Source organism: Orbicella faveolata, unplaced genomic scaffold, assembly GCF_042242905.1.
Source record: "Orbicella faveolata isolate gen_17 unplaced genomic scaffold, um_ofav_v1 contig_12, whole genome shotgun sequence".
NCBI lineage: Eukaryota > Metazoa > Cnidaria > Anthozoa > Scleractinia > Merulinidae > Orbicella > Orbicella faveolata.
Genome location: NW_028301539.1, coordinates 34637068 through 34649781, shown reverse-complemented (window position 1 = coordinate 34649781; position 12714 = coordinate 34637068). Strand labels below are relative to the sequence as shown.

The window sequence follows — 12714 nt, the reverse complement described above, 5'->3', positions numbered from 1 at the left end:
GTTAGTCTTCTGTATAGTACCTTGATCAGCTGACACAGGATGTGGGTCCACGCCTGAGCTGAGATTGCTTCAAATTGAGCTAATTCAAATTTGCTAGCGCCGCTGTCACTTCGAAAGTCTTCTTCATTCGTTCCTGTGAGTTTTCGATGGATTTTTTGCCAGCGGCGATAATCAGCATAATCTAATAAGTCTTCTGGTTTGACATGGGACAACATTGCACCTTGCGTTCTATTGGTTAGACACAGAGAACAAACTATCAGTATATATGTGTAGTTCATAGATAAAGTTCTTGCCATACCAAGTACGCCCATTATTTCCCCGCTTGCCCGTGTGTGGCACAAAAGGTCCAGAACAGAGATTGCGTATAACCTGAATGAACTGTAAGACTCCACGAGACTAAACAAAAACTGTACTCGAAAGACGACGTGAACAGAATTCAGGCAGATAGCTTTAGGGCACAGAATATAAAGCAACAGCAATAAGCGTAATGGTATTTATCTTCATTGTGTGAAACGAAGAAGTAATTTGGCTATTGCTTGATGAATTAAAAGAATTGTAAACTGTTCCCCCACCCATGGTAAATGCACACACCTCAAGAAAGTGAGCAGTGTAGAGTACATCCAGTGAATCTGACGCACACGGTCAACAGGACATGTTGGGAGACTGGAGGCTAGTGGAATTCCTGGCACTGAGCGACCACACAGATGACCGACAAGATCAAACACTGACCTCACTTCTTTTTTGGAATTGTTATCCCAGTTAGATGTCCTTGCAGCCCCTGTACCACCCATCTGGGGATCACTTGTGTCCTGGAGAGCAGATCGTAAGGTCTGAGGTATAGCTATTGGGTAGGGTCCACCAGACCAGGCCTGTGATGAGAAGTATCTGCACGTGATCAAGAAGGACAAAAGTTTAAAATCCCCTTAAGACCAAGATAACATCCTAACTGTACTGCTCTATGTTAGTTTTAATCCCTTAGTACTCATTTTGCCCGTATTTTTTTTGCTTTTAATATATATAATTAAGTATACTGTTAAGAGTTCCCCGGCTCCTTGGCGCTACGTGTATATATTAAGGCTGATTTATCGAATACACCGAGAAAAACACAGCCTCTCTCACCTCTGCACGGCACTAACGACTTTCCTCATGAACTTTCTTTCATCACTCTCAACTCCAGGTCCCAAAACAAAGGTCGCATTTGTTTCAGATCCATCAGAGACCCCTCGAGCAGGACCCCCATGCTGTGAGTCCCCATGATGGGGCGTGGAGGGGTAGGTGGAGGATGTAGCCTCATTACTAGACTCAGGATATGTTGACGTGCTGATTCCAAAGCTCGTGCTTGTTGCACTAGTGGAAGCTATTGTGGGAGGGCGGTTGGGGGTTATGCATGGCATGAACACAGGCTCCCCAGGGGGATACTCTTGGGCGTCTGTTTGTTTATTTTGAATTGATATTTCTTGTTGTTCACAGATGATGCGGAAGTCTGTTTGGTGTGCGGCCAGGAAAGGATAACACGACAACAAACAATTGTCAGCAGTAGCAGTTATGGGCAGGTCGTACCTACAACGATTAAGAACAAGGTCGTCATAATCGCGACAGAAATGGCTCTAGGAGCCTTTGACAAGAAACATTTACCAGGTAGCAAAATGTTGCAACTAAAAAATTGACTTCATAGTGATGATAGTATAAAATTACAAATTGATCATTTAAACGGCACTCTAGGAATTTAACTAAAGTTTCGTAATGCTACAAGGAGTTAGTCAGTGACGGGGAAGGGGACGGTGCTAGAATGAGACAATTCAACCATCGAACCGAAACAGAGAGAAGATCAGCAATAAAGGCTGTTGATACTCTTGGCCAGCATGGTCTCACTTCTAAGAACAAATCGTGATCTCTAGCAATCCAAATAAACCGCGAGTGCAATCAAATGTGAAGGATATAACTACACGTGTTCTCCTAACAGTGTCACAAAATATGCGAAACTACATAATTCACCGAGTTGGTAAAACATACTTTTCCTTTCCATCTGTGAAGACAATAGCTGTGGTGAAGGTCACCGGACTGGATGACTGGAATGTCACAGTGCATGGAATAACGCTAGCTTCATCTTTATCATCGTTAATGCAGCATGGCTGAATTGACTGTCCATCAGGAAAGGACACTTCCAGCACCGACTGTACGCTACCGTCTTCTAGTTCCACCTCTGGGATTTCACAATCCAACACTGATGCTCTAAAGAAGATTACAATCACTTACTGTAATTAAAAGACGTTTCAGTTCGGACGTCCAATTTCCGGACACTTTTTATCTCATTTCGGACGAAAATTTCGGAGACTTTGCTGAAACATAGCTTTAGTAAATTTACTCTGACAAAACACGAATTAGATTGAAAAAACATCTGTAGCATCTGTGAAAATGAGTTTTACTGCACCCTCAAAGTTTTAAAGATACACCAACGAGAAAGTAGCACATATTCTATCAAGCCACTACGTATCACGGTATGTCAAGCCGTTTCTAAACTAGAGTTCGCTTTATAAAGGAAACTAAGAACGTTAGCGCTATTTAAAAGTTTTATATACTGTAAGGGAAATATTTCGGACGCTTAAAAATTTCGGACCGTTTTACTTTCGTACACTTTTTTTGTCCGAGCTTATAATCGTCCGAAATTTTTGCAAGTAATGTATACCGAAATAGCCTATTTGCCAGGTAACTGAGCCGAAGAACAACGAAGTTCTTGATTTGCTACGTAATGAGAAACGCAAAACTCACCGTCGCCAAAAAACATTACTTAAGCAACACTTTAGAACAAAACATTTTACCGTTGATCAAGAGCACACCTGTTATGTTGTTGGTATAAAGTGTCTAATGCTGTTTACGTACCTTCTGTATCCCCTCGCAATAATGTTGAAATTAACGGACACTTGAGTGTTAAGAGGCACAGGCGTCAGCCGAAGACATTCTGGATCAAACTTCAGGTTGGGCGCGAGTAGTTCTCCCTTGAGGGTCAGGGTGCGGTATGGAACGTCTCTGTTACCATTCAGTATCACCGGAACATGTACCACAAACAGACCTGGGCTTGCTGTGGAGATATCAAGGAAGGTTTAATCATATCACTCATCAGAGTGGTAACAAGAATGGTGCACTCTGAGAAACACACCTTGACATGAGTCTAATTGGAAGCTTTTAAACTGCGTATCATGAATTCCAGTGGTTAAGTGGCTGACTTTGATTCAAGCAGCAAACTCATTACTTAAACGAAGACACTGCAAATGATCTTACGTGGAGTAAACAGTACTCCAAGATGAAATGTCTCTCCACTGTCCAGGGTGATGTCAGGAATGACACTCTTCTTTCCTGCTGAGGACGGCGTGAAAGGGGAGCCCGTCCTGTGAAGGAATTTAAAGGTGCCATCCTCCATCAGGGCTCCTGCAGCCTTGGTGTGTAGAGTCCAGGTCAAGGGTTGATCGCTGTTGTTTACAAACAAACAGCCCTGAGGGTTAAACATAACTTGTCATTGACACATGCTTTTCACCAAGGAGAAACAAAGGTTATGGTCTTTGAAGAACGAGTAAAAGCACATTCGATACAAATTCGTCCTGATGCTGGGTAACTTTTGCCTGTATTTCGTATATAAAATAGGTTACAGAAAAGCATAATAATACAAAGCCAACGATTGAGGTCAAACTTTTCCAGTAATACGTTAGCCCTACAGCTCATGAGTAAATGATTGTTAAAACAGTACAACACACACTCGCCTGCGCCCGTCCTGCCCCTGACTCAATACCAAGCTCGAAATAACCAGATGGAAGGTGGAACTCAAGTACAGAGTGCGACAGCTGCAGAGGGGGACGCAAGGCAGTTGCCACCACGTGACGGCTCGGAGTAGCCACACCCACCAAAGAGGGTACAGGAGTAATAAGCTCAGAGATGGTCCAGTTCATGTGCGAGGGGGCCGGTGTAGGAGGGAAGGTTGATGGCGCTGGAGTAGGAGCCACCGTGTGATTGATGCTGACAGGGATGACAAAATCATAGGATGCAACCTAGCAAATACAAAACACCTCAAATTATCACAGTTGTATCTGAGCAGGTTCCTTTTCTTTCTCCTGGGCAAAGTGGTAATAGGACACGAACGGTGCAATAATGTGAGCTCTTAGCTCAAAAAGAATGCGAGGTTTTGCTTCAATTATAAAGTTTAACTACAGGATAATTAAGTGTGATGTGATCTGGCAAAAGAAAGTTCATTTGGTTTGCACCTCAGATGGCTGGAATTTCAGAGCACAATCCATGATTTGTTGACCTCTTAAAGACACGTGATAAACACCGTTAGCATCATCCACCGGATCATCTGTGAGAAGTAAGAACACCATTGTTACCATTATATAACAACAAAGTTTGCAGATGATATAAGAAGAACATTCACGAGTACCATCAAGATCAGTATCCAGGAATTTAAGTGAAAAGTCCAGGAATCTACTCAGGTCTAAAACCACGTCTGCTTGAGTACGAGTCTGAAAATGAAAAACTCTCGAATTTAATACTTATCACAAAAGTTTAACTTCGAGAAAATAATCAATTTCACAACAAAACCTTGTTCACGCTTTTACCTTGTTGCTTAGTTGAAATTTAATAGTTGCTAAAGCACCACAGTGGACTCCACCAAACTGAAATGAGCTCTGCAGAACAAAACATAATAAAGTGGATTAGTAAACAGATAGTATAGAAAAGAGGTAAGTTATAAACAGTTAGTGCAGAAACAAAGTAGAGATAAGAATTTACAGGGATTTTACAGAGAATCATTTGAAACGATTTTTCTGACATTAAACATTGCACCGTCTAACGTCTACCACTTGACTAGCCCTGTCAGCAGCCCAACTGCACTTACCACATCAATGTCGACACAGGGTGGTTCTATTGTACCACCCACTCTCAGTGAAATGATCTTCCACCCTCGCACATTCACCTGGATGTGAGTATCAAACTTGTGGATACTGTTAGGAGAAAACTCCACCTGAAATTGGACAAGTGAAACACAAGTAATAATGTAATTGCTTAAGGTTTTACGATAGGATCCTAGTAAAACCCAGCCAAACTAAGCTCATTTGCCCAATGTGAGGATCATATAACACAGACTACAGATGTGTCGCATCACGAGCACAGCAATGTGTTTGCTAGAATACCTTTTCATAACCTCCCCCTTTCTGGGGTGCTTATGAGCAACCTTTCAATATGGTACCGTTAACCAAAAGTCATGCTTCTTTAGCTTGTCATTTACAATTCGTTTTTTTCTGTTGTCAGTGGGCATGGAAATGTCAAGTACCTAAAGATGCGCACCACAATATTTGAAGATGTTGTGAACCATTAATTTGTCATGGATATCCCCAGACTTTTCAGTTAAAAGGTAAAATATGTCCTTGAGCTCCCTAAACATTACCTTAAGTTCTGCTGTTCCTCCAACTGGGACAACTCCTTCCTTAGGGGAGATGATCATTCCAGGGATAGGATGAGTGTCAATAACCTGAAAAACAATGAGCTCCATTACAAATCAAGAGCTTAGTATTTGATTGCTGTAAAGTAACTCCCACAACATTTTTAATGTGATGTTTCCTTCTATAATAAAATGCCTGGACGAAAAACCATGCTTCGTTATATTATTTTTCTTTAGCCCTGCTCATGCAGAGTTTGTTTGGTTAGCGTTGTTTTGATTGGTGACTCTGTATTCATACCAAGGTTGGCAGCCAGAAATTAGCTGACCTTGATTTGTTTGGAGACAGGGATGTTTGTTTAAGTCTTGTGAGCAATGAGTCAAGTACAAACCTCAAAGCAAGCATGGTTATGACCGGTGTTTTTAAGGGACACTGTCTTCACTGTAGTTAAATGAAGAGGTACTGAACCAAACAGAAGCCTTCTCTCTACAAACGCACAGTGAGCAGAGCCAAGCTAAAAAATCAATACAGTATTTGAAAGTTAGGGATTGCATTTTTGTTTTTGACAATTCATCACCACCTCAGCAAGTGTACAGTGTAGTGGATCGTGTAATGGTAACTAATGCGTGGAGTGCAAGGAATGTCTCAATACTTCACGTTAACTTGTGGCTAATGTGGCTTCTCAACAACCTTAAACTTAGCATATACCGGTACATCCACTTAGACAGGGTGTCTGGGAAAACATCTAAGTCTGCTTAGGGCACGTGTCTGTTGTAGAAGGTGGAGCCGGAGATTAAGTTAATTTTGTGGAGTTAAACAAAGCACGAGTACTTTGCCGCACTTAACAACAACAATAACAACATTTATGTTTTCTCAAATAAATAAACAGCATTCCGTCCGAGGATGATTGTTATATAGCTTGTACCTTAGCCATGCATTTTAGCTTCAGATCACTCCCTCCAGTTACATGAACAAGGAAATCAGTTTCATCAGGGGCTGAAAATGTTGGTTGATAAATAACCTCACATTCCAAGCTAGTAAATGCATCAACAGTTCCTACAGTGACAAACACAGTAAGATTCTTGTCAGTTTGTCTCCTTTGTGGGGGCTATCAATAATTCTATGACTCTTAATCCTGGCTCTTTAACCTGAATGATCTCTTTTTGTAATGTTAGTTCATACCTGTGGGTGGTACATCAAGATAATAGTTCGATTTCTCTCTTCTTGCAAATTTCTTTTAAGAAATATATTTTTTACATGATCATACACTGTATTACAGTTCACTTTTGATAAAAAAAAATTCTGGATCTCTATATACTCTGGAAGTACATTCTTGACTCTCGTACCTATTGATGGTCTAATGGAGAATGCCGTGCCCTTTTCATCCACAACAGGTGACCAAGAAAATTCTGCAGGGTAGTTCCTTTTGTTTAACAGTGTGATGGAGCCTCGAAGACCTGGCAGATTATAACAAATATATATTCAACACACATGTTGGTCAACATGTCAAAACTCTTCAGTTGTGTTAGGAGTTAGGTTTTAACTATCAAAAGGCAGCTTACTCTATATTTTTTAATAGTATGCCAGCAAAGTGTACACACTAGTAACTAGCATCATTATATGGCTAGCTCCGTGAGTGGGCAAGATGAATCAAATCCTGGGCTGTGATTGGCTACCTCAGCGGGCAAAATGGCGCTATCTTGCCTGCTCAGGACTACCCACAGTGTCCTGCTAGAAAAATTTCCCCCGAAAGTCACATAATAAATCCTTTATTGACCAAGCTTGTTCGGTCAAGATGGCTTGATATTGGCCTCGTTCTTTTCTGGCGAGTTCATGGACCTTGACTCCGTCTCGGTCCAGAAACTCGCAAAAAAAAAGAACTTGACCAATATTCAGCCATCTTGACCTCACATTTGGTCAATAACCCATATTTATAGCAAACAGAAAGCAGAGTCCAGCATGAACTGATGTCATTTACCTGAATCAGCTAAGAGGCCAGGAGAGGATCTAAGTACAACTTCATCAGATGATAGCTCCAAAGCAACAGACACAACTTCTGCCAGGACCACAATGTGCTGCTGATGATAACCATTAATGCTGTAGTCTATACTCCTAAAAATATCAAAAAATAGTCAAGATGTGAGGAGAATATCCCACTTAGGTCAGACAACAAAGGCTGATTTGACAAGAAAAATATTTAGTGAAGTGTAAAAGAACCTGTCATTGTGTTTTGCTCTGCTCTAAAGTACATTTATATACTTTTTGAGCATGATGCCAAGTGTACAACTGCCAACTGATTGTTACATTCACCAGTCAGTTCTTGCATTCATTAATCAAAGATCTGTTACCTTTCAAACCTTCCTCTCACATTTGATTCAAACATCATAACCAGCTTCGCCACAGAGCTGGGTGGTACCACTTGTGACAAGGGAGATGTTTGACGAAGCTCTCGACAATCAATCTACAATTTGATATCAAAAAATCAAATATATGTAACAAAAACTACACCATAGAAAAAAAGGAGATGTTGAACTAACATAGAGGCATGAGGTGCAAGAAAAGACACTCTGCACCCACCTCAACCACAACATGGATGAAACTGTTCAAGTTGTTAACAATCATGAGGTCTTTACTGCTAACAGATCGCAGACAGACTTGACCAAAGTCCATCAAAGAGGGGCCTGAAAATTAAACACATTGGTTAGACCAATCTAAGTTATTATTATCTAATTCATTAACTACAGACACCCGTAGCTCAATCAGCTGTGCAGAATAATCATCTTTAGGATGCACTTGGCTGAAGAGTGAGACAAATGTGGTTAGTAATAAACAGCTAAAACTAACAAACCACTAAAAATAATTTTCTATGTAAGTGCTCATCAATAATTTACTGGAATTCAAATTTCAACACCATGTATGAAATTCACCCCTGTTGCTGTTGGCTTATTTAGCCTGTGTAGCTGGTGGGATTCCTTGTGCTAGTGCTTTGTCTCAGTAGCAAAGTATCTAATAAAACCAGCAAAGGAGCAGTCAAGCTCAGATTCCACCTGTTTTAATCTTTTGGCTTCTTTTTCCAGATTGGCTCAGAGTTGGTGACATATCAATTAAACTCTAAATTCCTTCACCTTTTGATTCCCACAAAACTGAGTAAAAACTTGTTGTCAAGAGGAGGGAGGGCCATGAAGAAATTAATTTTGGGAAATGATTTCTCAAACTCATTAATAATTCAAAAAGCTGTGTTTGAATACCTAATCTTATTAAGAATGGATTTTCAACAATTTTCTTTCACTGTTTTCTTTATAGTTATAGTTTTGATAATTGAGAAGATATATCAGATAAAAAAGACTGTGTTTGAACACATTTCTCAACATAATTTGGCGAAGTTATTTAAAAATACTCTGCTATGCATCGTCAGTATTTTCAACCCGGTTGTCATTGTTTGGAAAAGCAGTCAAACATGGTCTTTTGCTTTTGATATATTACATAAAAAAATAAAAACACAAACTAATGAACACTGCAAAATCAATGTTGTTTGGATCACGTTGCAACTTAAAGGCAGCCAACATAGTTTTTTTTGGCCATTTAGGCATCTTGACCTCCTGATAATTACATGACTTGTATGTATACATTTTAATTGGCATTACCTATATCTACAAGTTTTAGCTGCTGAGGAGACAGCACTAAGGAACATTCACGCTTCTCCCTTTCCGTCATGGGTACAGCATTCAAGCCGTCACTCAACTGTACAGAACAAAATGCAAAGGGAACAATCAGACTGCCTGTTTACAATTTAACAACAATAAAACCCTGACTTACAATGCATGATCAAAAGGAAGCAACATCTTTCAGAAATGTATTAAGGGATTGGAACATATGTAACAAACAATCACCGTTTCCAATAATTTATATTTAGAGAACATGTCTCAGTTATAATCATATTTTAACAACAAAGTGACCAAATTTTCAGCACATTTTTTTTACCTTTTAGTGCAACTCATATCTTATTTTACTCACCGGCTTTAATAGTGTCTGAGACTTGTCTGCTGAAAGTGTCAAGGAACTCAATAACTTCACTTCATCACTAACAGGGCAAGAAGCTGCATAATAAACAAGCAATTATCAAAATTAGATCACAGTATAAAATATGTCATCATACTACTTAGTATTTTATCAGTAACAAAGGATCACTTTGCGGATCACTTGCACTGCAACTCCTTGGGATCTAGTCAGACATAAATAAGACCAGGCCAAAAAAGATAGAAGCTTGGCAAAATGAAACATTTATTACTAGGTCAACCTTGAAGAATGTGTGTACTGTGCTGATTAATGATATGTGCAATGGTCACTTGGCTGAAAGATAATAAATGAACAAGTGCACTTGAGTCAATTTTACGAAACTAAATAGAATGACGTGTCAGTAGAACATAGTTATTAAAGAATAATAAGGGTTATTATATCTCCAGGTAAGGACCTACTTTTCATTTGATGCTAGTTCTGCCCATTTGGGGTACAGATAAAAGACCCTGGTCACTGCAACAACCACAACATCCCAACAATTCAGAGTTATTAATTATTATTTTCTTGTTCTCAGAACCTGCCTGCTCTCCACTGTATTGATGTTGTTAGGAAAAATTAACTAGATTGAAGCCCTCTTGGATATGAAAGGATTAGGAACTAAGCCCAACTTACTTGTTTCTGGGGATTTAAGTTCTCTTGTTGAAATCTGTGGAGGTTTTAAACCTATGCCACTTTTCATTCCTAAATCTGTATCATTATTATATCGGTGAAAATCACTGAAAAGATAAAAGTAGGTACAATAAGCACCCAAACAAATATTTTCTGATCATCTAAACTTGTCCAAACGTAAACTGTCTTTCCTACATACTGTTGCTGAAAGAGATTTCTCGCTTCAAGTGAAATATCCCAATGTTAGTAGTTGTACCTTCTCTTCTTGTCAGCCTGTCTATTTTGTCTCAATGTTGCTATGTAGTCCAGATACTTTTGTTCGTGTTCCACTCTTTGTTGTTCTTCCTGATCAGTAAAAGCATAATCTGGATCCACAAATGTATATCTCTCGATTCCAGTGAATAACGTTCTGAAAAAAAAACATGGAATGGTTTAGAAAATTAAATTAGGGAACAAAACTAGACTACAATGTATACATGTATATTCCCTGGGGTGAAACAATGCTTCCTAGTCAGTAGTGGTGCAGTTCCCTGTTTGTCAGGGTTTTATGTGAGAGGTATTCAGAACCTGTGAATCATAACTCAGAATTTTGATCTTGTACAGTCTTAACGTTCAATTTTTATAATAGTCTATTGTCAATGGTGTCACTATTCAGGGTGTCACATAGAATCCCAAGAAGTCTAAAATTGATCAAGTATCTTTATATGAAATCAAAATATTACAATACTAGCAGCCAAATCAAGTAGAGCATTACAGCTGGAATAACAGGACGGTATAATTACACATGAGTAAAAGAGATCATAATAGAAACTAACTTGACATTTTCATCCTTCTTTGCTGGTCGAATACTGGTTGCCCGATCATTTGGGTGTGCAATCTGTGGTACTCCGGCTGGTGGCTGTGTCTTAAGATAATTTGTTGTCCTGGTGCCAGTGCCATGAAGATATAGAGGAGTTGTATAAATTGGTATCATCCTATTATAAGCAAAGCCTTATGTTAGTATGTACATTTAATTACATACATAGGTAAAACAGCTGAGTACATGTAATTTCTTGACTAGAACAACATTCTATAAAAGGTTGTATGAAATAATCCCAGTTTCTTGCCAAAATAAAAGATCTGAGCAGTTCTCAATTGTAAATAACACCTTTGTTAGAGCTACTAGTGGAGGGCTAGTGGATATTGTGGTCACACTAGTGCATTGATCATTCTATTCTTTGAACACTTGGCCAGATGGGCAAGTGAATTGTTTGGGGGTAGAATTTGAGAAAATTCAAATTACTGACTGAAATGCTGTGAGAGATGAAATTATTGTTTTAATTTTTAACTAATTAATTGTACCAGTGGGAAATCTTTTTGAGGGAACTATTGAAATGGCTGTTGTGCAAGTATATTATAGTGACATGTTGCCTGAAGTGCAACCTAGAAAGAATGGTTTTCTTTGCACCCTGTTACAATGGACAAATTAACGTGTGCATCCTACATATACCTAACAGCAGAGGGATCACCACCATCAGATGAGAACTGCTCTATAATGCCTCCTAGAACATCCAATGAAACTACAGGTTTGAAGATACCCATCTGATTAGGTCTGAAGGTCAATAACACATCCACTGACTGTCCAGGATTGATGTGATCCTGTGATGGAGAAAAATGGAAGTGTGCCGTAGAATGGAGAGAAAACGTCAGTGGTAAACTGGCAGATTCATTGTTTACAGTACAGAGGGCATCAATTTGTTCACCAACAGTACAATCTCCAAACTTGAACACAGGGCTGGGTGATATAGATAGCAGTACTGGTAAAGCTGTACCCACAACAGCAACTTCAACTCTGGAGCCTAGAAAAGATCAAACAATTCACATCAGGAATTCACAGACAAATTCTTGATATCTAGCTTGCAGCTTTAACTACAACTTTGAAAATGTTCTTCACTGCACTATACAACTCCTCTTCAATGAATATCTGTTCTCACTAAAATGACTGCAAGTATCTATACATATTCATTACGTTTGCCATCAACAGTTGTCACTTTTCATGATGCTACAGTTAACAATAACAATAATTATTGGACATCAGTCTTATGTCTCACCAAAAGTTGCAAATGTCACATTAAATTAGAAAGGTAAATTTTTAGTAAAACACAACTACTGGTCACCTCATTGTGATACATGAATGAGATTTACAGTGTGCAGTATACAAAGCACATTTCAAAGTACATTAAGACCTATTATAAACCAATATCAGTATAACCTAACCTTTTAAGTGTACTCTCTTACTATCAAAATTTGCTCTCACCTCCAGTGCCATATCCACCCATAGACTTATCAGAGATACCAGCAATGCTACCCACAGTCTCTATATGCATGAAAAGGGTGTAATCTTTCCTTGGAGGTGGCTGATCACCAGCGTTCCAACCTCTGCTAGACTTGGTGTATCTAGGACTGAATCTAAAGTGAATCTCTCTTTTTTCTTGTGGGTAAAGGATGCCTTGACTAGGTAAGGCTGTCACCAGTGTTGTCAAGTCATTAGCAGAACCAAGATCCTGAGAATTTGATTGAGACAGCAACACAGCTGTCGCACTCTTGGTCAAGTCAACACCCTACA

General features: G+C 39.2%; 1 protein-coding gene across 2 annotated transcripts in view; it reads right to left on the bottom strand.

Annotated features, from left to right (window-relative positions):
- LOC110067784 (cilia- and flagella-associated protein 47-like) overlaps window positions 1-12714 on the bottom strand; it is a 29946-nt gene that overhangs the window by 13981 nt on the left and 3251 nt on the right. The window contains exons 6-30 of one of the 2 annotated variants that reach the window (XM_089283455.1): window positions 12406-12709; window positions 11599-11947; window positions 10925-11083; window positions 10366-10518; window positions 10113-10216; window positions 9438-9520; window positions 9068-9164; window positions 8001-8104; window positions 7772-7884; window positions 7402-7535; window positions 6770-6880; window positions 6349-6479; window positions 5815-5937; window positions 5432-5515; window positions 4883-5008; window positions 4605-4673; window positions 4427-4508; window positions 4254-4345; window positions 3756-4040; window positions 3280-3490; window positions 2881-3079; window positions 2014-2232; window positions 1120-1560; window positions 592-885; window positions 21-228 (exon numbers count right to left, since the gene is read on the bottom strand). In XM_089283455.1, the coding sequence (XP_089139581.1) occupies window positions 21-228; window positions 592-885; window positions 1120-1560; window positions 2014-2232; window positions 2881-3079; window positions 3280-3490; window positions 3756-4040; window positions 4254-4345; window positions 4427-4508; window positions 4605-4673; window positions 4883-5008; window positions 5432-5515; window positions 5815-5937; window positions 6349-6479; window positions 6770-6880; window positions 7402-7535; window positions 7772-7884; window positions 8001-8104; window positions 9068-9164; window positions 9438-9520; window positions 10113-10216; window positions 10366-10518; window positions 10925-11083; window positions 11599-11947; window positions 12406-12709 (4275 nt within the window). Of the gene's footprint in view, window positions 1-20; window positions 229-591; window positions 886-1119; window positions 1561-2013; window positions 2233-2880; window positions 3080-3279; window positions 3491-3755; window positions 4041-4253; window positions 4509-4604; window positions 4674-4882; window positions 5009-5431; window positions 5516-5814; window positions 5938-6348; window positions 6480-6769; window positions 6881-7401; window positions 7536-7771; window positions 7885-8000; window positions 8105-9067; window positions 9165-9437; window positions 9521-10112; window positions 10217-10365; window positions 10519-10924; window positions 11084-11598; window positions 11948-12405; window positions 12710-12714 lie in introns of both variants that reach the window. The other variant, XM_089283454.1, reaches the window with a different exon arrangement.